This window comes from Sphaerodactylus townsendi, linkage group LG04 (genome assembly GCF_021028975.2).
Source record: "Sphaerodactylus townsendi isolate TG3544 linkage group LG04, MPM_Stown_v2.3, whole genome shotgun sequence".
Lineage (NCBI taxonomy): Eukaryota > Metazoa > Chordata > Lepidosauria > Squamata > Sphaerodactylidae > Sphaerodactylus > Sphaerodactylus townsendi.
In genome coordinates this window covers 41,947,172-41,973,349 of record NC_059428.1, presented here as the reverse complement: position 1 = coordinate 41,973,349, position 26,178 = coordinate 41,947,172, and the positions used below count along the sequence as shown (strand labels likewise).

The following is a 26,178-nucleotide window of genomic DNA, read 5'->3' as shown; positions in this document are numbered from 1 at the left end:
AAGTCCAGAGAAACAAGTTCTATAGTTAGACTTTGTAGGAAATTAGTATTTAGAAATTAAAAGTGAGGTTAACTAAAAAAGAAGAGAGCATGCCATAGACTACTGAGCATGTTTAAGTATCTTTTGAATTTATTTAGTATCTTCTTCAGTTTGGACACTCAAGCCGTTTGTTCCAGGATTTGTTTTCTAAGCTACTTTACCTGTTTATTCGTATTTGTTTGAAGAGGAATTATGGCAGCACTTTTATACCCAAATGATAAAGATATTTTTTGTGATAGTATGTTGAGTTAAATGTTTGTCACAAATAATCAAATTCGTATCCTATTAAGGAGCTAATACAACTCTGCCTTGTGAGCATTTTCTTGTTAGTGCAACAGTGGAAGACTCCCTATCATCTATGACATGTAAAATAATCTCTCTGAGAGAGACTTATCTTTTATAGCACAGTGAAGTATGAGGACCTAGGCATTTGATTGTTAATCAAGAAAACAAGCAGAGAGCTAAAGTGAAGGACTTTATTTGAAATAAGAAATAACTCTTTTTCTTAGGCAAGTAACTGAAAGGCAAATGCAGGTGCTACTTAAAACTATAATAATAGAAAAATGCATTTAATAAACATCAGATCTCTTGACATTCCTCATACTTAGCTAATTTCATAAAGTTCAGGACAAATCAGGTGTTAGCTGACTGACAGAAATGCTATGCAAAGTTTTGAAGCTGTACACACACACACAAACCCCTCCTGTGATTGTGCCTTCTGGAAAAGGCTAATTTGCCTTTTACGTGATACATGTTATAGAGTTTAAAAAATTAATGTTTCTAACTTTTACACATAATTGTCCAGAGTGTGTGGCAGCCAGGGACGGCGCCACTGCTGCACGGCCCCAAAGGACTTTCAGGTGGCATGAGAAGGAGAAAAAAACCAAGAAACCCCCCAGTCACCTAAAAATAACCAATTGAACAAAAAGGGCTTATGCTACACTTTCGAGTGGCATGTCTGCAATCAAGAAGGGAAGCATTCATGGGCTGAAGGTCTGGTGGAAACCAACTAAAATCGGCCCATCCCCGAGAACATCCTGAGACCATCCCCCCCTGCACCAGGCAGTGGGCTCTTCCTGGTTTGGGTGCTACAGGGTGTGAGTGGATGCCCTCTCTGCCGGTGTGCATGGGTAGGCACCCATGTTGGTGTGAGCTCACCCCACATCCATAACTGTTCAGCTTCCCCCTAATTGGACTGAAAGGGATTTTAAGATAACAAACAGGTGCTCTCGACAACATTTTACTGAAACTCATAAATATTTCAGAGCAAAGTTATAAAGCTAAAATCAGACAATTGTTTGAGATTTCTATTTGTACATTAATGAACTGTCAAGATTAAGATAGTCCTGTATTTTTCCTGTCAAGTTGCTGAACTCTACATAACCTATATAAACTAAATAAGTACGTATATAACTAGTATGAATACATGAGATTAAAATCAGCTATGCTACATCAGTACTGACAGTGTTCCTGCTTCTTATCATGATGTATGACTAACACAAAAACATGTAGTATATTGCAGTAGTTTAGTAGAGGAGCAGTGTGAACCACTCCCCTTCAGTAGGTAGACAGCCCCTTGTGAACTGGGTCCTCCACGTGAGTATCTCATCACATGGAAGTCTGGTTCACATTATTCATCCCCTTGTTCTGCAAAGGGAAGAAAGGAAACTGAGTATTTGTGCGGAGGATGTGGTTTTGGTGGTGGAGGTGAGATCACGCTACACGATCTTACAATAATATTACAGTGTCACCTGACCCAGATAAATGTATCAGGCGTAGGTATTTTTGTGTGATATTTCAGGGTTGTATGCGTTTGTTACTATCCTGATGTGGGTGTCTTTGTCGTTCATCCAAAGCACCAGAGTGGTGTAATGATTAAGAGCATTGTACTCTAATCTACAGAGCTGGTATGACCGAAGGGTTTCATGGCCAGAATCAACTGGCTGTTGTGTGTTTTCTGGGCTGTGTAGCTGTGGTCCGTTGGTTTTTGCTCCTCATGTTTTGCCCACACCTAGAGCTGGCATCTTCAGAGGCAGGTCACAGTAAGATGTGTTCCTCTTCATGGCACAATCCCACAACAGCTGCTAGAGAACTGGGTTTGATCCCCCACTCCTCCACATGAAGCTTGCTAGATGATCTTAGGCCAGTCACCATTCTCTCCAAATTCTCTCAGCCCAACCTAACTCACAAGGTGCTTGTTGTGGGGAGAGGAAGGGAATGTGATTATAAGCAGCTTTGAGGTTCCTTAAGTTAGAGAAAAGCAGGCTATAAAACCTGCTGTTTTTCTGCTCTTCCTCCTTGCTCTATTCGGACAGGAATGTCACGATCAGATCTTGACATTGGAGCTTGCTTTTGTACGACTTTGGAAGATTCCTCTTAGTATAAGAATTTTGTATCCAGAAGACATGGGAGCGTCACAGAGCCAAAAGTTTTAAGTGATATGCAGCTAACTTACTTGGCTTGATATTTTTAAAGGATCGTAATCTAGCAATTCAAATAAAAGTCCACATTTTGATTCTTTTAGAGAAATTATAGTATTTCTATGCTTGTTTTTTGACTGTTAGATATTATCTGAAATACTAATTTTATTCCTAGATTACTATTTGAAATGCATAGAGTGAACTATTAGAATAATTGCTACTCAAAGATGTTTTAATAAATCTATACTGAAAATTTTCTCACAGCAGTGAAGAGCACTGAATTCCTTTTCCTCAAGCTGTCTCAGTCACTCACGGAAGGGGAGCAGGTCATATTGAACAAGATAATTTTGGAAATAAGCAAGAAGAATTCCACTCCAGATCTCATTGACTTTTTTCCTTGGAAACAAGCAGTTCTGTTGCTGCAAGATATATCTGCTGAAGAATGCTCCTTCTTTGATGATTGTAATATGTTGCTTCAGGAGCTAAAGAAGAGTACTACTGTTCTGGAGGAGCTGCAACCTCAGGTAAATCAGTTGTTTTTGAATGAATCTTTGGAATAAAAGAGCTAGGCAAGAAAGACAGCAGTTTCTGTCCAGGAAAGCTGTCTGCATTTATAGCTCTTTTTTTTTTTACCATTCATTTGTATGCTGTGTGGAACAAATTTCATAATGGATCATGAAAGGTGCTTGGGGCATAATGGAGCTTGTTCCTGGGGCAGGAGGAGGTTGAAACATACAGTCTTAATCTTTTGTTGGGGGTCAGACAAATCCTTCTGTCTTCAACCAGAGCCCTCCAACTTTCCTAGCTCAATTTCTGTGTCACCAATTCATGAGTAACCACTAGTTGTGTCACTGTTATAGATGAAGAGCTAAATTTAAGTCTGGTACCACCTTAGAGACCAACATGGAGTATAAGCTTTTGAAGTTCAAATTTCACTCTGAAATAGCTGTAGCTTTACATTCCTATGGCAGAGTCATAGTGAGTCTGGATTGCTCATGCCATTTAGCACCTCACTTTTGTGTATATATCATTTATTAGATTAATAAAAGATATTGGTGAGGATAATTTTTGATAATATAAATGTTTAAAATAGTTTTAGTATTTGTTTTTTAATGGACTATTCTGGTTGTTTAAAGTTGGCCCCAGTACCTACGTGTTCAGCTCACCACCACCACCACCACACAGAAGGACCAAACCCCCAGCAAACAACAGAAGCTGGAAGAAGTCCAGCATCCAACCAGATTGAAAGGACTGTGAGGGAGGGGCAGCAGGCAATGGCAGAGGCTTGGCCAAGACCTGGTCAGGCACCGCCACAACTGTCGCCATGACAACAAAATCTCAGTAAAGCTTGAGAGCCTCATAAGATGCAAGTTGGCAGGGAGCAGAGAGCTTGACCCACCAGGAGCCATTAAGGTCTGATAGCCATCAGCTGAGGAAGGTAGTCCTGGGCTGGCTCTTTTAGAGATTGGGAGCCAGGGAGAGCCCAAGTCAGTAAAGGAAGTGGTCTGAAGGGTAGGACATAGAAGTGGTGAACTCTCTTCCTTCTTTATCTGAAGTCTCACAAAAAGATCAGAAGAGTGACTGGAGCCATTGTGCCTTGAGGCAACAGCTGACGGAAGTTCAGCCTCCTGGGCCTTCTCCTCACATCACTAATAAGACATTAGTTTCGTTTGAGTGGGGTATTGTATGCTAGGAATTTCCAACTATATTTTCACCCATAAATTAACTCTGTTTCTAGTGATTTGTCTAAATGGCAGGTTTTTAAAGGTTCTAAGTACCCTCCAACTCTGTACAAGTTGATTGGGGCATGTGTAGTTCATCCTTATCCATTTCTGTTCTAGTGTATTTAAATTGATGACGATAGGCATCTACATGGCATGGCTGGTCAAGACATCATTCTTCAGAAAACCCTTTCAAGACGAATTGCTCCATAAAAATCCAGGAACTATTCTTTGTCATTACTGCTTTTGTGTAAGATTTAAGTGGAATAAGCTCTTGTGTAACAAATAGTCACTTGTGAAGAGGCTAGTTAGTTTTCATTCTGTACCTTGAATGTGAAAGCCTATTCTGATAAAATTCTAAAATTAGGTTGAAATGATTCCTTTTGTTGTAATAATTCTTAATTAAAAAATTCTAAACAAGACAGTCCTTTTTGTATTAAAAACTTTCCATAAACACACTGAGAAGCTATCATCCTTCTAAGGAGTATTATATTCTCTATCAGCAAAGCACATGAAGAAGAATGATGGAGAGGGAGACTGGTGAAGAAAGTCGAAATACTTTTTGCAAGGTCTCTAGTTTCCATGCATGTGACAGATCTCACTGTCCCACATATGCTGAATCCAAATGATAGATTGATTCAGGGACAATGAGTATTTCTAATTCATAAAAAGTGTAGCTACATTTTTCAACCAGGTTTCATATTTCAATAGACCAACTGGTTTCTTCTGTGTATCTATTGGGGTCTTTAATATAGAACTAGAAAAATTATTTTCCCTGCCTTTCTTACAGGAATCAAAATTAAGCCCCACAAAGCCCAGTTATTGTCTGCTGCAGAAGCAAAGTGGCGGCAAGTATTCCTTTTCAATTTCATCTGCAAAAGAGGATGAATGGAAAGAATTCCAAGACACCAGACCTGTTCAGTGGTATGTACAGTTGTTTAAGTGATTTTGAATTCATAGAGGAATCAATCACGGAATCAGTTTAATAGCTTCTACCATTGCTGGTCAAAATATGTTATTTCATGCTTTTGTTCAAAGACAGAAAAGCAATCTAGGAGATGAATCTTGGGCCTAATACACTTCTGATATGTTTTGTTCCCCTGTTAGGGACTCATTGTAATTTGATGTTACTTATTCTTTTGACCACTGTGCAACAATCACAGCAGTTGTGAGACTTTTTTATCTTGCTGCTTTTTGCTACTTAACAAAATGTTGTACTAGACACTGCAAAACAGTAGGGGTTGGTTCCCAAAAAACATAAATAGAATTATTCTCATGGAGTTGAACTTTCCAGTCACCTCTTCCTATTATACCTGTGCCTGTGTCACCCCATTCCTAAGATTCCAGGGCTCCTCCAGAATGGCCTGCAAAGCAGCAACAGGGGCATTGTAGTTGGCAAGAGGGAATCAGTAGAATTTGGAAGGTTTTGTGCACAAAGAGTTCTTTGAGTTCATGGAAAAGAAGCAAATCAGTGCTGGCGCAAAGGCTTCACATTCCATATTGGATGAGTGGTTGCAATTAGCAGTAACTTTCAGAAATGTAGCTTGGGAGAGTTATGCCAGATGAGATCTGCTAAGATAAGGCAAAGAATTTTTAAAGTGTTATTATAGAAGAGGGATGAGAAGGCAGAAAGGAAGAGTGGATGAGTAGAGAAAGAGGCTAGCTATTATTATTTTGCTAGCAGAAAGAGGCTAGCTATTATTACTTTGCTAGCATGTCACATTACTGAAGTTAGAAGTGTCTGGCTATGAAAATCTTTGCCATTTCCGCGTACCCTGCAGAAAACATAGATAAACACAGAAAACATAGATGTCCTGTTTTCTTCAGAATTAAGGTACTTCATATAGTAATGCCATTTTCATAGATAGGTCTGATTTCCTTTCAAAAAGGTTACAGAGCTCTGTTAAAAACTTTAGGAACATTTGTCTGTATGTCATAGCTGGATGAAGGAGAACAACTGTTGCATAGTTAACTGGAAGAACCTCCTGTTGTACACTTTGCCTTTGCAGGGGATTATAAATAAGGAAGTGTTTGAATCACTATCTATAGCAGTAAGACTTTGATCACAAAGATTACTGCTCTCCCCTACAAAATATTAGAATCTAAGAGGTCTTTCAGGGTTCAAGCCTCATGGAAACAAACATTCGGAGACATTTTAAAAATGGATATTCCAGGCCAGGAGTCTGCAAGCAGAAGTCCCTTGTCTCATGAAAGAATTAAAAATGCAGATTATAAGTCTAAAGTAATTACATTTATACCATTCTAGTGGATGTTCACTCTGTTTGATTTAGTTCCTCTCCATGTAGCATGAACCAGAAACACATATCTTTAGTGGCATGTCTTCATAGATGTCTCTTTCTGCTTAAATCAGAATATTTTGCATGCTAGGATAAATTTATGCACTGCTGCTGAATTGCCCTCAGCTAATCCCTGGACACAGAATTATAACTGTGATTCTGCATAGCTCCTAATATAGTACTATATTCCCATTACAGGATTTCCCATAGCAAAGGCAATGAAGTAAGCACGCTCATAATCCCAAGATTTACTCAGTATTTTTAAAAATATTCATTAGTTGCAATATTTTACCATACAAGACCAATCAATCAACTATGACTCAATTAAACTGAAAATACGTTTCTTTTCATTTTATTTAAAATATTTGTAAGATTGCTTTTTCCCCAAACCTGGGTTTTAAACTTCCACTCTTGCAAGAAGAAGTAGAAGTAAAACATTGTACTTAGCATTGTAATTATAGCTGTGCAAAAGTAATAGAGAAGGGGACTGCATTGCATGCATTTTAAAATGGCAGTGTAATCAGCAAATGGGTAGACATTATTAAACTGTGTGTTGCTTGCTACCCCATATGTCAAGCGGTGCCAGGGCATTGATAGAGCTTTGCCTCTAATGCCTGTCCACACTGCACAAGCTAGCACTTCATTTCCATTTAGAACTAGAAATATTGACGCAAACCAGCTCTGAAAAAGGCAGGCAAATAGCATGCAAAACAGTGGATTACAGTGTTTTGGCAGACAGGCTCAGATTGTTCATAGTAGCCATAAGAATAAAAATGGCAATTCAGAATTACTAGTGTCAAAGCGACTTGAGCTTCCTCCTCAGAGAAAAGGGCTTCTTACAAGGAACAGGCCATCCGTGTTAACAAAAACTCAGGAGTGCAAGTTATAATCACATGTTCATTGTGAGATGACATTAACTATGAGTCGCACCTTTGAAAAATGCTCTGTGCAGTCTTTCTGTGACAGCCAGTTTTGCTAAATGATTCAGGCCTATTTTGCGAAAAATTCCCAACTTCAAGATAAGTTATCATTTCAGTTGCCATCCTTAATGTTCAGTTGGTACAGCAGAATGGTATTAATCCAATGAAGGATCCTTGTCAAAATTAACACTGTGGCTGTTGCAGCTTCAAGGTTGTGCTAAGTTTGTGTTAGGGGTGTGGGCTACTGGGAAGTCAGTAAGCACCAAAGGGACGGCACTTCACTAGAAAAGGGGCTACCTTTACATATCTAATGTTAGTATATATCTCCATTGGAATAGGATGGTGAAGGTCATTGCTTCTGAAGTGTTCTGCATGTTGCTGATGCTGTTTGGCCTATTTCCATTATGACGGTTTTCATTTAATGTGCATTTATTTATTTAGAAAATATTTATACTACCTGTACAGGAACCTATACAGGAACCCAAGGTTGCTTACAAAATTAAAATAATAAAAACAAACTGTTAGAAGGTATTAATTAAAGATCAGCATAAAATCCCAGCCCAGCATACAAACATAGACTATAAAAACAGACAGTTTTCAGAGTTAAATAGTGTTTTGAAAAAAATCAGCCTTTTAATTAAAAGCTTGAGTGGATAGATATGCAGTGGCAGAACGCTCACGGGAACATGTGGCGTCACATGTCTCCCGGACACATGCCAGCTGGTCACATGGAGGGCAGAGAATCGCCCCCCACACCCCTCCCCTCAGCCTGACCTTGTCAGGCTGCTCCTTCAGCTAGCAGAGTCTTTGCTGGCTGAAGGAGCAGCCTGCTGGGCCAATGCCAGGTGTCTCTTGGTCCCGCACTGCTAGGCTGCTCCTTCAGCTGGCAGAGACTCTGCTGGGTGAAGGAGCAGCCTGGCTGGGTTGCCACTGGGCACCCCTTGGCCCTGCCCCGCCAGGCTGCTCAAGAGCTGGCTTGCAGCAAGTTCCTGCCCGCTAAGGTAAGTGGGACAGAGGAGCAGCTGGAGCAGATGTTGCCCTGGGTGCCACCCCCTGCCTCACCTCTGCGGATATGTTTGGCCTGATGCCTCAAAGAAAGCAACACAGACGCCAGGTGAGCATCAGGGGAAAAGGCATCCCACAAGCGGGGTTGCACTATTGAAAAAGCCCAGTCTTCGGTTGCCACCCACCTCACCTCTGAAGGTGGTGACGCAGAAACCGGAGCATGAGACACACTTGGGTTGGAAAGTGTGGAAGGAGGTGATCTTTCAGGTATCCTAGCTCCAAGCCATTTAGAGCTTTAAAGGTAAAAACGTAACACTTTCATTTGTGTCTGGAAACTAAAAAGCAGCCAATACAGACTTTTCAGCACTGGGGTGATGCAATTCTGTGTCACACCCTGACAGTAGCCTGACGTTTTGGATGAACTAGAATTTCTGTGTTGAAAGGCAGCCCCCTGTAAAGCATATTACAGTAATGTAACCTAATTTCTTCTGCCAAAGAAGTCCATTTACAAGAGCTTAATCAACCTACGTAAATTACTTACAGAGCCGTCCTAAGCAGAATTATACCCTAAACAAAGTTCCATTGATGCTAATGGGCATAGAAGGGTGTAATTCTGCTGAAGATGTCAGTGTTTGCTTTGCAAAGGAAGGAAGGCTGTGAAACCACTGCTGGGAGTGTTTATGTTACAGTAAAAACTTTGTTAATTGGCATCCTGGCAGCAGTGCCAAGTGGGGGGTGACTTTGTCTGAGGTCCAGCTGGACAGCAGCTCAGCACCACTTGCTGCCAGACTGGGTTTTCAGGAGTGCAAAGTCAGACTTTTGAGAAGTATGGCACCTAGACCAGCTCCCCCATTGAAAAATTGAATTCTCTTGATTCATACATCCGTGGAGCTAGTGGTTTTACACCACTGAAAACACAGCCTTTTTGTTTTAAATCAAAGCCCAGTGGTGATCCATTGGTTCAGGATGCTACAATTGAAAAATGTGTGGTTATCCACTGAAGTGTAAACATGTATAGTCTTTAATTATTTTCAGTTGAGAAAAGTGGGGTATAAATCAAAATTCCTCCTCTTCTTTTGCTTTTTACTTACTGTTTGTTATTCTGCTATTCTCCTCAACTAAGGGTAATGTGTTCTGTTAACATGAGGTGAGTTCCACTGCCTCAAGGTACACCTTACCAGATCAAGAGCTCCTCTATTGGTGGGTTATGCCTTGTGTCAACCAAATATCCTGTTCTCAGCTCAGTACAATAGTAGGATGGGCTTGTGGATTAATACAATGAGAAACAACTAGGTTAGTCAGGAGCTTCATACAAAATGCAAGAATATACTTCCCTCTCTTCAAGAAAAATAACCTGGTTGGATGGATTTCTTTCTTGTTTATTTTAAAGAAATGATTTAAAATGAATTTTACCTTTTAGCTTGATGGTTTATCCTCCCCCACCTGCCAAAGGAGGACTGGGTGTCACAAGAGAAGACTTGGAGTGTTTGGACTATGGAGAATTCCTCAATGATGTGATCATTGACTTTTATCTGAAGTGAGTAATAAAGGGTGTGGTAAACTCTACTCAGGTTGCTGGTTGTGGCTGAGGAGACTAATTTTGGATGTAGAGAAAAGTGTGTGAACTGTAATTTCCAACATGGAAATTATTTGGTACATTTTCTTCCCACTTTTCCTCCATGGATCTCAGGGTTGCCTGTAGATGATTTTATCCTCACAGCAACACTGTAAGGTAGGTTGTTTGAGAGAGAACAACTTGTTCAGGATCACCCAGTGATATTAAGGGTGAATGAAGATTTGAAGCTAGGTCTCCTGGGGCCTAATCCAGTGCACTAACCTCTGCAACACATTATATTATTCTCTCATTCTTGATAGATGTCAACCAGGTAGAAGGGGAATTATTTTAGATTACTAATTGGTTATTTCACTTTGTAAAAGAGAGCACTGAATTGATTTTTCCCACTGCTGTTGTTGTCAAAGTAAAAGGTTTTATGTAACTAATCCTTAATTGCTTCTTGTTATAAAGAATTACCTCAAAAATTTTACTGAAGTAAGTTCATTTTTATGCAGATTTTTTGATTGGGGGGGTTGTAATGAATTAAGATATTAAGAAAAGAATAGAGAAGATAGGGAAACAAAAGGACATGGCAGCGATTCTCTAAAATGATGATTTTCCAGTAGTTCGTTGGTTAGTGAATGGTTTTGTGGAGTGGGAGAAGAACTAATGGGAAGAACTAAGAGGGAGAAGCTCACTGGTCTTTTTTCAGGCTTTTTTCCCACTTGTGATTGTGGGAAAAGAACTACTTCACTTCTGGCTACTCAGTAGATGTATAGAAGATGTTTTCTTCATGCTTGAGACATAATTTTTCAGGTCTTTCTAATGTGCTTTTGAAAGATGCAAATGTAAAGGAATGAACCTGCAAGAAAATTTCTCCTTGGGGCTCATGTGCAACAGGGCTGAGCTAGGCTAGCTCTTGAGAACTTTTTTGGCTAATTTCGGGTGCTTTGTTACGTTGGATTGATTTTACACAGATTGTTCTTATTTTATTTTGGGGAGGATGTCCTGAAGTCACTACATAATTCCTTAGTGTGAGGGGATGCATTGGCTCCTGAATTACTGTACAGCCCCCCTATTAGGATTCAAAATTAGGCTTTTCTTCAATCCGTCCTTGAGCATCTTATGACTCTGAGCTGTGAGAGGATAACCTTTCCCATCTGGGGGTGATTAGAGTAACACTGGCCAAATCCAGTTCCCTAAGGTATTGCAGCTGCCTCTCTGTTTGCTAGCCCTGAGGCAGGAGAAGAGAGTGGAGAAATTAGCCAGGATGGTTGGGTACTTACTAGCAGTGTACCATATAGAAATAAGGAACTGTATGTATAAGAAAAAATAGGGAACAGCTTTTGGGTAGTTCTGCTGATTGCTCACTTCCAAAAATAAGTCCTTATGCTGAAGCCTTTTTCACCCAGCTTTTGCACATAAATGAGAGGGGGGGGGGGGTAGAGAATCACAAGACATTAAATTTGTGTTGTTTTTTACTCTTCTGTAGATACCTCTTGTTGGAGAAAGCTCCCAGAAAACTTGCTGAGCGGTCACACATATTTAGCAGTTTCTTCTATAAATGTTTGACCAGGACAAAACAGAATTCAGAAGAAAATCCAAATCTTTCGTATGTTATCCTTAAAAGTGTAGTATTTATCTATGTTTAAACTAACTGAAAACTTGAATGCATCACAATAGAATAATTCCTTGAATTGATGTTCTACACAATAATTGAAAGAACCAAATGGAACAATGTGGTGAGACTAAGCTAATATTAGAGAATTCATAAGATGCTGTCTACAGTCGTGTTTTAGGCAGCATCCAAAGTCATTACAATACAACAAAAGGATAAAACAACGATATAAGTGTTATCAATAATATTAATATTCAGCAACCTAGAGAGATGGAACCTTACAGACAGAGCCTGAGTAAAAATAAATGTTTAGGCCTGGTGCCAAAGCAAAGACATCAGGTGAGCCTCATGTAAAAGGGTGCTCACACATCATGATCAAATCAGAGTTTATTCTTGGAATCGTTTGCTTTTTTATCCTCGTTTCACATGCAGAGCCAAACTGAAGACTCCAAGTTTAGAAAGTCTTCAACCAAACATTCATTTGTTATGATTGAACTTGAAACTGTTCAATAAATTGGACTTAGATTCTTGACCAGGACCCAGGATTTCAAATTAGAGTTTACTCCTTTTGTCAAACTAGGAAGTTACTAGTCATAGCTATGTGATTCCAAGAATAAAAATAACCGAGGCTCAATCCTGACACAAACAATTTTTAGTTTGAAATCCAGTAGCACCTTCGAGACCATGAATATTTTCAGATTATATGTTTTTGAGAGTCAAAGCTCCCTTTGTCGGATACAAAAGGATATTTTACAAAGGGAGCTTTGATCCCCAAAAGCTTATGCCATGAAAATCTTGTTAGTCCCTGAGGTGCTACTGGACTGGAATCTAGCTGTTCTACTGCAAACCAACACAGCAACCTTCTGAAACTATGTTTGACTTGTTCGTGATGACTGTACACAGCCCTCGCAGACTTCCTTGCTCTGTTGATTTCATTTGAAGCTCCTTTTCTCACCACATTCATGAAAAGGGTTGTTCAATTTCAATGGAAAACATTCTTTGAATATATTCCTGTGCGAAAACTGCCCGCAGCTACAGTGAAAGTCTTTAGCTCCTTGCAGAATTCTGAATGTTCCATTTCTTTACCTGCCATGGAGGTTTCGATTCTGGAATGCTTATTTTAGTTTCTAGTTCATCAGGAAGATAGCTTTTTAAATAGGTAGGCAGGTTCCATTAAGTGACTTCAAATGGTAGAAGCGTTGAATTGCCAGATGGCTGCAACATACTTGATGTGGAATTGTAGGTGCAATCAAGAAGATGCAGCTACTATCCAGGGCATTTTACCAACATCTCAGGCCTGGATTTGGCTTGGAAATTGGTATTGGAAAGAAAATAGGTAATTGGTATTGGAAATAAAATAGGAACTATGGCCATTTTTTCAGTCTTTTTAACTGGTTCACCTTGTAACCTCTCTCTTCTGAAGCTGAAATAATCAGCTGTCTGGACCTGGCCAAATGACGTCCTGATAGTTAGCAAATTCTCAGATGGGTTAATTTGCTTAACCAATAAGGAACTTATATTCATTTCACTGAGTTTGGGAAGGTGAAAAGGATGCTGCTGCTGTTCTGGGAAAAACATCCTTTACAGAATTGTTGTTTTTTAAATCCACAGATTGGCACAAAGAAGACACAAAAGAGTGAAAAGGTGGACTCGACATACAAATATTTTTAATAAAGACTACATTTTTGTGCCTGTGAATGAAGAGTAAGTCTGATATATTTATTGACATCTAAGCTGCTATTTTCTGTATATATCTATTTTGGAAGTTTTCATTTGTATTCTTGGGGAGGGTTTTTAAATATGGGTTGCTGGACGAGTTTTATTGTATTAAACGCTGTTTTTAAAGGGAACTAGTAGTTATATTTTAAAATTGATGGAGCCTGTGTAATTTGGAAATTATCCACATATAGTTAATCTTTGCTCCCTTTATTTGGTTGTATTGTAGTAGAATTTTGTGTTGTACACTGCCCAGAGCCCCTCGGGGATAGGGCGGTATAGAAAACCAAAGAATAAAATAAATAAATAAAATAAAATAAAATTATATGCTGTCTAGGCTAAAGCATTAGCATTTCCAAAAGATAACAGAACATTCGCAGTGTTGTGCAAAAAACTCATGGAAATAGAAATTAGACATCAACATGTGTTTCAGAAATGAAGGCCTCAAACAATCAATAGAAAGATCGGTGATTTAGGGTTTTTTAAAATCAATCATCTGTTTTATAATTCAAGGATATTATTTATGGGACTTGATGTTATAGTGTTAGATGCTTGTCTGTGTGGGGAAGAAAGGCTGTCATTTAGCAACTTGGACATTAATACCTCTGTGCTAAAACCCCCTCCAGCATCCATATCAGCTAGTTTAAGATAACATCAATGTTTGTGTTTTGATTTGAAAAATCGACTAAATTGAAATACTGCCCTTTAATACATTTACTCAACAGTGAGCATAATAAGTTCATTGTTATTAACCTGTTAACAATAAACAGTTAATCTTAAAAATAACAGTAACAGAATGGTTCATTAGCCACAAAATTTGAGTATAAAATATGAGGAAATCCTGTATTTACTGTTTATTCCTGCACATGTACATTGAGAAGTTCTCTTTTGTTCAATAGAGCTTACTCTTGAATGAGCGTGTGTAGAATTGCAGTCAATATTTTGTTTAGCCCTAATGAAAATTCATCAGCACCTATTGTTCAGGTAGTTAAAAATTAATTTGTATTTGACTTCATTGAAATCAGCACTAGAATGTTGTGGGTGGTATTTTTTACTCCCACACTTTATTTTAATTCATTTCTGTTCACAAAGCAAGATGTTGTCGGTTACCTATAAATGTTTCTATAAAATATGCCAAAGCAGAGGTATTTTTCATCCTACTGTGTAAATTCTTTTCTGACATCAGAGGTGGTTATATAATCAATCAAAATGCATGTTTGTTTTGTTTTAAATCAAGTTAAAAACATGGGGGGGGGTTGAAACCCCCCAACAACATGGTTAGTATGAAGTCCAAATGCAGGAATTGCCTTATCATTGCACATAATAGTAAGTGATCAGATTGGACTTTACAGTTAGCTAGCACAGAATGTTGACTGGCTACAACCCCAGCTGATTTGTAGATCTATAAATCCCTTTCTATAAATCTATAAATCCCTTCATGAATTTAGCCCACTGTAGACTAGAATCTGTGTGCCATGTGCTCATAAGATGAGAAGTGATGTGGCACAAAATAGAACTTTTGCACTGGTAGCATCTCACCTTTCAAGTGCTGTCTTCAAGGAGGTTCAGCATTAAGATTTTTTAGATGTTTGTGTTTATATATTATTTTATTGCTTTTATTTATAGAATTTAGGATAAGATTTTATGTGTGGAGGTTTCATTGTTACAATTGAAAACAGGATATAAGTGATGTATAAAAATATCTGAGTTTGTTGATTTGTAATGTTGATTGCTATAATTCAAAAAGCTATTCATAATGAAACATTGCCTAGTAACATGGATAGAAAAAAGTTATGCTGAAGAGGCAAGTGTCAATGGTGAATGTACTTGTAGCATCTCACTGGTTATTAGCAAATTTTAATATCAATCACACTGGCAATTTTTTTCCCTTTCCCTTAAAATATTAGCTTCTGACTTTCTCTTCCCTTCCTTGGCAGATCTCATTGGTACATTGCAATAATTTGCTTTCCTTGGCTAGAAGAAGTTGTTTATGAGGACTGTCTGGATCCGTGTTCATTGCAGTCACCCACTCCCCAATTTCCAGTTCATCTAGAAACTAAAACTGAAACTGTTAGAACAGAAACTGTTTTGGTCTTCAGTGATAATCGGAATGATGAAGAAATGGATATGAATAGCCACTTGCAGCTGAATGGTAATGATTTAACAGAATATGATTAAAAATGCTTCATTGTTTTTGAAAGAGACAATTTGTAGATTACTTTAGTGAATGAATCTGCATGTAGCGGTCCTTAGGTTGCCAGCTCTGGGTTAGGAAATTGCTATGGATTTAGAAGTGGAGTCTGGGAAAGCAGAGTTTGGGAGGGAGTTCAGCAGCAGAGGCGTAGCTTCAAGGTGGAGGGGAGGCACAACGCACTGAGCGCTCGTCCCTGTGGGGTGTGGCGAGGGCGTTCCGGGACAGTGGGGAGGATGCACTAGTGCACTGGGCGCTTTCCTCCCTTGCTACGCCTCTGCTCAGCAGAGAGGTGCCCAGCCTTTGCTGTTTCCATTTCCTCCAGGGGAACAGATCTGAAGATCAGTTGTAATTCCATGCTAACTTTAGGGTCCTGGAGGTTAGCAAACCCAGCATGTAGCTTTAGGTCTTCACACCACCTACAAGGAAAAAATCAATGTACATGTTGTAACTACAAATAGGATGCAGTCTTCCAGACTAGAAAAAGATTAGCCCGCAGTTCCCTAGAGATGATCTTTCTTTTTGTTAAGTCTCTGGCTCTATTGGTTTGTTCAACTACATTTCACATGGACATGCCACAATTGTATGGTCAGTTGCATAAACTTCAGGTAAGAAAGGTGAAAAAAGATTCTGTTGCGTATTTAGTGATTCTTTCCATTTTTCTTGCATTAGATTATAGAAACTGAAGAAACTCAAGAAATTTTACACCATACATCACAGCTTTCAACATCTATAAGCAGTGTGTGATTTTGGTCTAATATTTGATTGGACTTTTTATTTTGTAAACAGAACATCCTTAAGCATCTTCTTTTTCAATCTTAAAAGAAAATGGGGATAGTGTTATGTCATTACAGCTCAATCCAACTTGTAAATATATATTCAGAATAAGTATAATACTGCATCCATTCATGTATTTCATACTTTTCATTATCCAACTCCATCTGTTCTTAAGTTGCAGCAACTCTCCCCATCCTAATGTTTGTCTGTAACCATGTTTTTGTTTGTTTCGTTGTGTTAGATAATGGCCAACCTGAAAGGCTGTCTCCAGCATCGGGTTCCATAAGTTCCAAAGTAAGTGGCTTTTGTATCTTAAAAAGTTATAATTGTGAACAAATAGGCCTGCAGAATTAAATGTTTAATAGAATACAAGTAGGTCTATCTGTTTTTATGGCAAGTTCAATAACAAATAAATTAAGCAAAGTACCTAATATGCTCTGGTAAGTCCATGGATTTGCTTAATATTAGATTTGGAGAAGGTGTTTGCCTTTATTCAGACTAGAGTTCCACAGGATTTTCTGATGGTGGAGGATGCCAGTCTAGATCACCAACTTGGTTAACACAGGCAGGCTAAGCTAATTAGGCAAGTCTAAGTAATCTTTGAGGGTGATGAGAATCCCCATTATAGTCTCATTTGCCTCACTTCTAGGTTGCTCTCCTTTGTTCTCTGAACCCTTTTCCTTAGGAATTTCATCCTTCTGTCTTCCTTTCCTTCTTTTCTTGCCTTTGGAAAAAGTGACAGGAAGGACTGGCAAGTCATTCTTCCTCTGCCTGAGAGATCAGGGAACAACTCCAAGAGCCTTGCAACCCTCCCTCACTGCCACCTTGGTGGCCTGCTTCTCCTTGAGAATTCACCAGCACTCTTCATAGCCAAGAAATTGGCATAGCTGCCCCTTATCCTGTCAGTGGATGGTAATTAGCTAGTGCAGAGCAGTTCTCAGATGCTAGGGAGGGAAACTAATGCTTGGACTCTCAGGCAATGCATATAGCCATGTATGAGGCCCTGCAGGAGGTACTGCTTGCAAGCAACTGCTGCACCCAAATAGACAACACTTAAAAAGATGCCCAGCAGTTTTTCAGAACATTAATTATTGTCCATTACATGGGCAAGATCCCATGCAGATTCCATAAAGAATTTTGGACTGGAACTAACCGTCGCCATTAAGAGATACAAGAAGCCCAGAGTCTTTTCCTTCCCGCCTGTCGAATGCTCTCACATCCACAGGCCACACACCTCCGCCACAGAGCATGAGGCCCCAATTCATCAAGGGTCTTGTTCCACCATTGCAGGCCAGGCTTTGTTTTTAGCAGTTAGATCCAAAAAGCACAAGATCTGGATAGACAGTCACAACTGTGGCATTATGGGAGTTTATTGTGATATTTCATGTTCTTGGGTTGTCATGTCAGGAAGGCAGGATATAAATTAGAATATAAATTGATGAAATTCGTGAAAATATTTCATGATCAGTTTGATAGCTGTCTTATGTAGATGTCAAATGATGTGAATTTGCTTAATTGTCTATTTTCCTTATATATAATATATATAATTGCTGTTTGTGAAATTATTTTTCAGAGTTCCTCAGGCAGTTCTAAAATCAAGAAGCTTTGTAAAAGGTAGGCCTTTGTATTTGTAACAACTCAATGGTATTTGGCTATATACACTTTTAAAATAGGTGTATCGTACTATATGGCTGTACCTAGTATAACAGCTGTTCATTTGTTTCCTTAGTTATACTTAACAAGTTGTTGATGTTTCCTTGGAAGTTCACAAAACAAAGCTTCTTCCAACCACTGATCTTGTAGGTAATGGAAAATGAAATTAATTTTATTTTTATTTTCTGTAGGCCATGTATCCTCATTTTGGATTCCCTGAAGGCAAGTTCCATACAGAATACAGTTCAAGTCTTGAGAGAGTGAGTAACTGTTTTCATTTGATTCTGCATTTTAACAGATGCTGTCAATCTTATTTTAGATCCTAAGTATATGTGTGCCATGTATAAACATATACAGCTTTAATTTTTATAACATGCAATATGTTGTCCTGCTTAATAATAAATTAATTATGTATATAAAGTATTTCTGTGCTGCTTCTTATTAATATGTAAAATTCACTGTAAAGTTACTTTGAGGTGCAGTGAGGTTATAAGAAACAAGTTTATATTTATACAAGTTTATATTTATACAAATTACTTTTTTTAGATGAAGTAAAGTCTTCTGGGCATCATTGTATTAAAATCCTGGCCATTTGTGAACATTTAGCATAAGTTTTGTAGCGTATGAAACACTCAAAAGGCCATGAAGTTAGTAGACAATTGATGCCCAAAGGATCCAGTCTGCCTTTCAGGTGCTTCCCTCCATTTTTATGCCAAAGATGACTCCTTATGGATCTTTGCAGCTGATTGACGTTTGCTTGTCAAGGCCGATGCAATTGGAGTAAGCAACGGAAGCATATAAAGAGAGACCTTGGCCAGATCCTTCTTTTCTTGTTCATACCAAAAAGAGAAGAATTAGAGTGCTTTTCTCAAAGTTCAGTCCATGCTGTAGTGAGTTAGTGGTCAGAGCCAATGGTTCTTTCCATTCAACCTTTTCTCTATTCAAAATATTAAAATTCACTTGATGAGAAGGAGTCAATACACTCTGGGAAAGCATTAGAACACTTCATAATCTGCTAAATAAGCTAGCTGCCAGTCATCAGAAGCTTGGATATCATGGGTTTCTTATGGAGAACTTTCATGTATGAAGCAAGGCCTTCAAGGTTCCCACAAAGCTCTAAAAGAAGTTCAGGAATTTTCTGTAAGTGAAAAAAGGGACACACAGGATTTGACATACTTCTCTGTGCCCTTATAAGTTCTGCCTTGTGAAAGAATGTGTTAGCATATCAAAATAGTGGATTGGAGGACTGTTAATACGAAGAAAAATAAATGGCATTAGTACCATTGACCAATCAATCTCATTCAGGTGCCTTTACTATTACAGGCATTTTTAATTAGTGTCCCAGTATCTACAAGTAACTACCTCTGTTATTGTTTCAGATATTTAGAACTAGAGTGGGAAGTGAAACTCAAGACCTGTCGTGAGTTCAGCAAATCAACAATGGTGGATTTCTGTCCAAGAGTCCCTAAACAAAATAACAATAGCGATTGTGGAGTGTATTTACTGCAGTATGTGGAAACTTTCTTCCAGGTGCAAAACATTTACATATAATTATTTCAGTTTTTCTTGATAGGATTCTCAAATCCTCATCCTACCAAAGGCATATGGATAAACACATGCTCAGATTACATGAGTTCTTAGTGCCTACTTCAGAAAGATATACATGAGATATTAGATATTCCTTTTTTTCCTTTTAATTAATTTTGTCTTCAGGAACTGAAAGCAGGTGAGAGCAGTTATGTTGTGATCAAACAGACTTATGTTTGTTTAAAACTGCAAATAGCATTACTTTAATCTGTTGGTGGAAATGTTAAGGCTTTGTGATTTCAAGGGCTTCAGATTTTATATTTATCTAAGATTTATATTTTGAATTCCTTTTCAGGTTTGTATAGCCATATTTTTAGGAAAAGGTTTTTGCTGAGCAAATACTTATGATGCTTACCAAGATGAATATAGTAAATGTGTAGACCCATGCCCAGTATTCATCTGCCACTTTGGACGGCTGTTTTTTGTTCCAGATGGTACTGGCACAATAGTGGTTCGGGTCACCATGCGCAGTATCATAAGGAAGTGTAATGAAATGCTGTTTCACATTACTCTCCCATAGAACTTCAGTGTTTTAAGCATCACTGTATACTCCAAATATTGATAATTTAGGTTTGTTAAAATCTAACTAAACTAAACATTTGCTATCATTAGTGCTCAAAATGGTAGGCAGCATGTGTGCCATAAGATTGCCACAGAGCTTCTCTCTGAGACTTGCCATGTCTTCTTCTTCATCTGCCTCCCACAGTCCTGTAGGCCCTCAAGCACTGTTTACATGTGTCTGGAATTGTTAAAAAGTGAAATTTTGTCTTTAGACAGCAGTGTGTGCCTGTTCTTTTTTAGTTAATACAACAACATTGTTCGTTTAATCAACAGAGTCCCATCGTTAACTTTGAGGTTCCACTGCACTTAGACCGCTGGTTTCCTCGTCAGGCGGTGAGAAACAAGAGAGAAGAAATTAGAGACTTGATCCTTCAGCTTCACTTGCAACAGCAGAGGGGTAGCAAGAGCTAGCTGGACAGTTCTTCCAGTCTTGCTAAAGAAGACTCCCTTTCTCTGCCTACACACCTAAAATTACTGGAAATCCTTCCAGGAGCTTTTCTGCCTCCAGACTTGCAAAGAGAGGAACTGCAGATCATATTGTTGTTTATTTTGAATATACATTTAACCTAAGGGTTTAAAATTTTGATTTGTATTGCAAGCCATTCTTGGGAAATGGACAATATAAATTGCAGCTGTGCAGTTTAAAGTAAATATTTTTATGTTACTGATTGGCCTTTTTATTTGGTATATAAAAAGTGGCATAAATGGGAATGTGCTACAAAGTTGGGAAATATTTTAGCTAATTTCCGTCTTGCTAAATCTGTAGATTTTGTGTCTAATCCTACAAAAGAGGGAAATGTTACCATCTTAGAGACGTTTTTAAGTCATAGAGAACTCATGTAGAAATCATTCCCATGCCTAAATCAGTGAAGTATAAATGCTTCTTGTCTACTTCTGGAATTTTTTTTTCAGAAGTCAATACCTATGAAAACAGTTCTGTGTGATTTTTTTGAACTCAAAACAATAATGTTGTACTGGTCCTGTAATTTAGAAATGTAACACAAGAGGGAGCAGTTGGGAAAATAGTTCTTTTTCCACGTGCATCTTGCTCTCATAGACCAGATTTGGAAGCCTAATTTTTTTTTCTGCTATGCAGTACTTGTGTATAGTATGAATACTATGTATTTTAATAATATAAAGTCATATGGTTTCTGCCATACTGGATACAGTAGTATTTTACATCTACAAGATACCATCCTGTTTCAACTGTGGCATTTATTTTGAAGGAAAGGAAAATTGATTCTTAGGTATTTAATAAACCTGTTTCTAAAATAAACTTCTTACTCAGAAGTCACAACATGTTCAGAGGCATGTTTGGTTAGATCATGGAATTTTCTCCGCCCTCCTCTAAGCAGCCTCCAAAGATTCTAAACAGCTAATGCTGTTATTTGGGGGCAGGGGAAGCGGGAAGCCTTGTAGAATAAATTCTGCAAGCTACGATGGGATGTCATGTGATGGGTGAATTAGGAATGACTGGCAGCTCTTTCCTGTCTTCTACCGCTGCACGAAGCACATTGCACAGTAGTCTATTGATGCAAAAAGGAAGAAGGGCACTTCTCACCAATTCTCCTTCCTAACCCTTTCCCCACCAGGACCTCACAGCATTTTGCCCAGAGGGCTCCTTTGGCCTCTGTTATTGCATTTTGGGGAGCTTGGAGAAACTGTTGAAGGAGAAGCAAGACAGGGAAAGATCTGTTACTAATTTTGGGGGAGATCCAACCCAATATACAGTGAAAGGCTGAATACTTGTGAATTTTTATCCAAGTGTTTATAGCGATAGGTAAAGTTATTTGTGCCAGAAGTTCCACTGAAGTATATCTCTGTGGTGTGAAGTAGACTTGCAACTGAAGGCCAGATTGTTCTTGTACTTGATAAGCTAGAAGCACTGTCTGAATAAATAGTTTTCTGAAAATCTGTTTATTTTTCCTTGCATATTCCTCCTGTGTTTGCTAGTAGAAGGGATAATGGAACTCTTGGAGAAGGGATTTTTCTTTATTTGTTTTAATGTAGATAAGCTACTATTTCATTGCCACATTTTTTTCCCCTCTCCTTTATATTAAAACTGTGCTATAAAAAGACACGGCATTACTGTCCAGGATGAACACAAAGGAGTCAGAGACCAAAATTAAAACTGGTATCCACCCAGAACTATTTGTCATTTCAGTTGGCTAGTTTGTGCAGTCGGTCATTGGTTACATTAAATCAGTTCTACTTCCCAGGTTTTTTGACACCTAATGTACTGTTGCGTTCATTGATGATTTAATATTGCTCAAGTCTTAAATGTCAAGCATCAGTGATTTTGAAAGCTCATTTTATAATCTGTGATTGCAGCAAAACAGATATTTGATTTTCACATTTGATTCTGTTCAGATGCACATTTTTTCCTGAACAACACTTGTTTTTCTGTAGGAAAAATATGCAGGAAGAGATACTACGCTTGAGACCAAGCTAGCTGAGACTGCAGATGAGTGATCCAATATGTTTTTAAAGAGATATTTGTATGTCTTTCTCCATTGGGCAAACTTTGGGGGAAGGATTTAGCAGAATATCAGATCTCCCAACCCAAGTAGCATTGCCTGAAATTATTTAAATTTAAAAATCCCATTTTGGATCTGCCACCATCTCATCTACTTTGCCCCTAAATTTAATGCAAAACAAAATGGGTCAAGTGTCCCAGGATGAAGAAAAAAAGGTTCAGCAAGCACTTTTCTCAATGGCCGATTACCCACTGCCGACTGTTTCCTGCCCTCGTCCTGCTCTGGTGCATCGATATGCGTCAAAATGCTCTCACTTTCCCCAGAAAAAGTGAGAAGCATGTCGGGACAAGAAATCTTGCCCTGATGCACCCTCCTCTCTCCCAACAAAGGAAGTAGTTCAGAACAATACCATCTCTTATAATTGCTACCACATCATATTCTTGTCTTCTAGAATGACTTTGTCTTTCAAGATGTTGCAGGGATACACTGTCCAGACATAATTTATCTCTAGGAATTGGCATACAGTTATTAGCGGCCATATGGAGCATGCAGTGCACTGTTATGTTCTTACAGGTTTGTTGGCATCTAGAAGTGTAATGCAGTACTGAGAATTTCATTTTCATTCAGCCAAAGATGCACTCAATAATTGCTCCAGTAATACAGTAGGCATTGTCAAAGGAGCATTCTCCTAGTGTTCAGGACTGCCTTTAAGACGTCATAAGGTATCTTAATAGAGGATATTCACAGTATCCTACAATGTACAGAAGTAGATTATTTAGGTTACCATTTAAAACATTACTGACACACTCTGGTGCATTTTTTATTGTTGCATCTTGTCTGCTACTGAAGGTGTATGATTTAAAAAAAAATTTAAATTATATTACATTATTTGTATGGTTGACTGTGTAAAGAAAGCCACAGCCCTTAGTCTGTAAGACTTGTGCAAAGCAGTTAACAATAGGACTTCTGGAAAACATTGGTCTATACCAGTGGTGGCGAACCTATGGCACGGGTGGGCACATGAGCTGTCGCTCCAGTTTGGACACGTGAGCTGTCGCTCCAGTTTGGGCACGTGTGCTGTCGCTCCAGTTTGGGCACTCGGCAGTGGCATATTTATTTTATTTATTTATTTATATATTTAGACCGCCCTCCCCAGTAGGCTCAGGGCAGTGTACATCATAATTAAAACATACAATAAAATATAAAACAGTAGTTTTATATAGCGCCAAGGGGGCAAGGGGTGCGTGACGTACTGGGCGCGCGCCCCTGTGGGGGTGTGGCAAGGATGCTCCGGGGGCAGGGCGGAGTGTTTCGGGGCATTCCAGGGCAGGGTGGGGGCGTGGAAGGAGCACAGGGCGCATGCGTGCCCCAGGTGCAGTTTCCCCTTGTTCCACCCCCGGCATTCAGTCTCTAAAAGGTTCGCCATCGCTGGTTTATACGGTCACCATAAGTCAGAAGCAACTTGATGGCACTTAACACACACATTTATATGATGCAGAACCCATTTAATAAAACTGTACACTACCACCTTAAGTTTGTTTGTACTGGGAGTGTTTAATCTTTATACACTATTAGTAAATACAGAGGAAATAAACTAAGAGTCGTGCAGAAAACAGCTTTCAAAAGGAAAACCCTGCTTTTTAACTGCTGTTGGGCATTGCGAAATGTTACAAATATGATACCAACTGTGACATTTGAAAGAGCATCATGAGCACTTCCTAGGAATCTTGCAGACATTAGTGAATATTCCTCTTTCATTAGTGAATATTCCTGGCACACTATTTGGATGATTAGATTTTTTCTAATTGCAGTAAATACATTCTCCTTTCTTCTGACTGTAATAACCCATTCCTTGTCCACTTGCATTTTCCAGTAATGAAAATTCTTTAAATGGTTCTGCAAGTTCTAGAATCAAATTAAGGAATTTATGGGTAATACATGATGTGCTGATTCTGTACAGGTCATGTCACAGGGCAGCTGATTATCAAATCGTTCTCTAAAAGTTCTTAGAGGCCTTTATGTGAATTAGTGGTTTTTCGCACGGACCATATATCCTGGGATAAGGAGGTGAAACATCCCAGTTCAGCCATGACTTCCGCATGGCCTCCAGGTCTAACTCGGGCCTACCCCGCAAGATTTCCCTTAACCCATGGCTTTAAAAAAAAACCCTAGTGGTTCTTTTTTTTAAAAAAAAGAGCCGATCCTTCTCCCATGCAAAGACTGCGGGAGACAGAGTGGCTTATTTTTCCTGCATTGCCGCCTGCAGCCAATCAGAACGTCAGAAAAACGGGACAGTTCGCACATGCGCGGCAACGTTGGCGAAAATGAAACTAAACCGGGGCCATGAATAATTACTTGGAGTTCTTCCTCCTGGCCTGAACGCGCCGATGGTCTGCCATGTAAAGGGAGAAACCGAGATACAAACAATGTATGATCCCGGTTTTCCCCCGGGGCCTTATGTCCATCCGGAAAGCGCTTTACAGCCAGCCGATGCTCATGGTAAAATTGAGGCTCATTGTTACGCTACACAAGTGTGCACGTGTGATTCACTATCCTCAAATTTGCGAAATTGCTGCTGGAGATCTGTTAGGAAATGGAACAAAGTGAAAGTGAAGAGGATTGGATTCCAACCAGCCAAAAAGAGGGTGCTGAAAACACCGTTGTCAGCAGTGAATCTGATGTTTGTGATGATGAACATGAAAAGTATATTTTCCTTCAAAGGTTAAGTAGCACTTGAAATTTTGTGGAGCCCCCTCTCATTCACTGCAACATCGTCATAACTTTAATATAATTACTAGAAACTGATGGAAGTTTTTGTGGTAAGAATATTTAGAAAATACGGTAATTAAAATGTGACACCCTGCAGATTGAGAATTGAAGCTTCCTCCTAAATTTTTGTGCTGGCTCACAGAGCCAAAGGAAAATGTGTTAAGGTCCTATATCTACAATCATGGTAAAGTGTCAGAAAGGGAGCAGGAAATATTGCAGGACATATTGCTCTATCAGTTATGGAAATGGTGTGGTGCTAGATTTATGTTTCTGCTCATACATCTGGACCATTGACTAGTCCTATGTAGTGCCACTTGCTACAGTCTATGCTATGGGCCATCCAACTGTTCAGGTGCATACAGATTTTGTTACTGTGAATGTAAACATCAAGTTTTTTTCTGGGAAGGGAGATATGTCAATGCCATTGTACAAAGTGCAAAAGACAAGTATTGCCATTACTATCGTTACCTAGCAATATTGTTTCCTTTCTAAATGAGAGAGGGAAACTGAAATAAGGATCATTGGAAGATCAACAAACACAGGATTGGTTCAGCACACCTGAGATAGCCTTGAAGCTAAATCAAATCAAGTGTATTTTTTCAAAATTATTGCCTGTACCAGAAATGCCCAAGAAAGAGGAGCTGCCAGTGACTACCACAATGCTCACACAAACTATTGCTTTGATACCAAGATGGTATGTGTTGTTTTTTTAAAAGTCAATTAAAAATGTGCTTAATTAAGTGTGAAAGCTACTGTCCTTGCATGGACAGCTAGTTAACGACATGACAAGCTCCGCTAAATCTGGCTTAGCTGGGCAGCTTAAAACGGAAAAATTGTCTTAGTGGTCCATTGGCTAACATCAAGGGGTGTTC

General features: G+C 38.9%; 1 protein-coding gene across 5 annotated transcripts in view; it reads left to right on the top strand.

Moving 5' to 3' along the window:
- SENP7 (SUMO specific peptidase 7) overlaps positions 1-21,972 on the top strand; it is a 55,764-nt gene extending 33,792 nt beyond the window's left edge. For 3 of the 5 annotated variants that reach the window (XM_048493341.1, XM_048493345.1, XM_048493344.1), the window contains 11 exons: positions 2,724-2,983; positions 4,971-5,104; positions 9,823-9,939; positions 11,450-11,569; positions 13,187-13,279; positions 15,229-15,443; positions 16,501-16,553; positions 17,833-17,873; positions 18,104-18,172; positions 19,292-19,442; positions 20,334-21,972. In XM_048493341.1, coding sequence (XP_048349298.1) covers positions 2,724-2,983; positions 4,971-5,104; positions 9,823-9,939; positions 11,450-11,569; positions 13,187-13,279; positions 15,229-15,443; positions 16,501-16,553; positions 17,833-17,873; positions 18,104-18,172; positions 19,292-19,442; positions 20,334-20,471 — 1,391 coding nt within the window. In that variant the 3' untranslated portion in view covers positions 20,472-21,972. The remainder of the gene's footprint in view (positions 1-2,723; positions 2,984-4,970; positions 5,105-9,822; positions 9,940-11,449; positions 11,570-13,186; positions 13,280-15,228; positions 15,444-16,500; positions 16,554-17,832; positions 17,874-18,103; positions 18,173-19,291; positions 19,443-20,333) is intronic. The other 2 variants (XM_048493342.1, XM_048493343.1) reach the window with 2 other exon arrangements.
- The last annotated feature ends 4,206 nt before the right edge of the window (positions 21,973-26,178 follow it).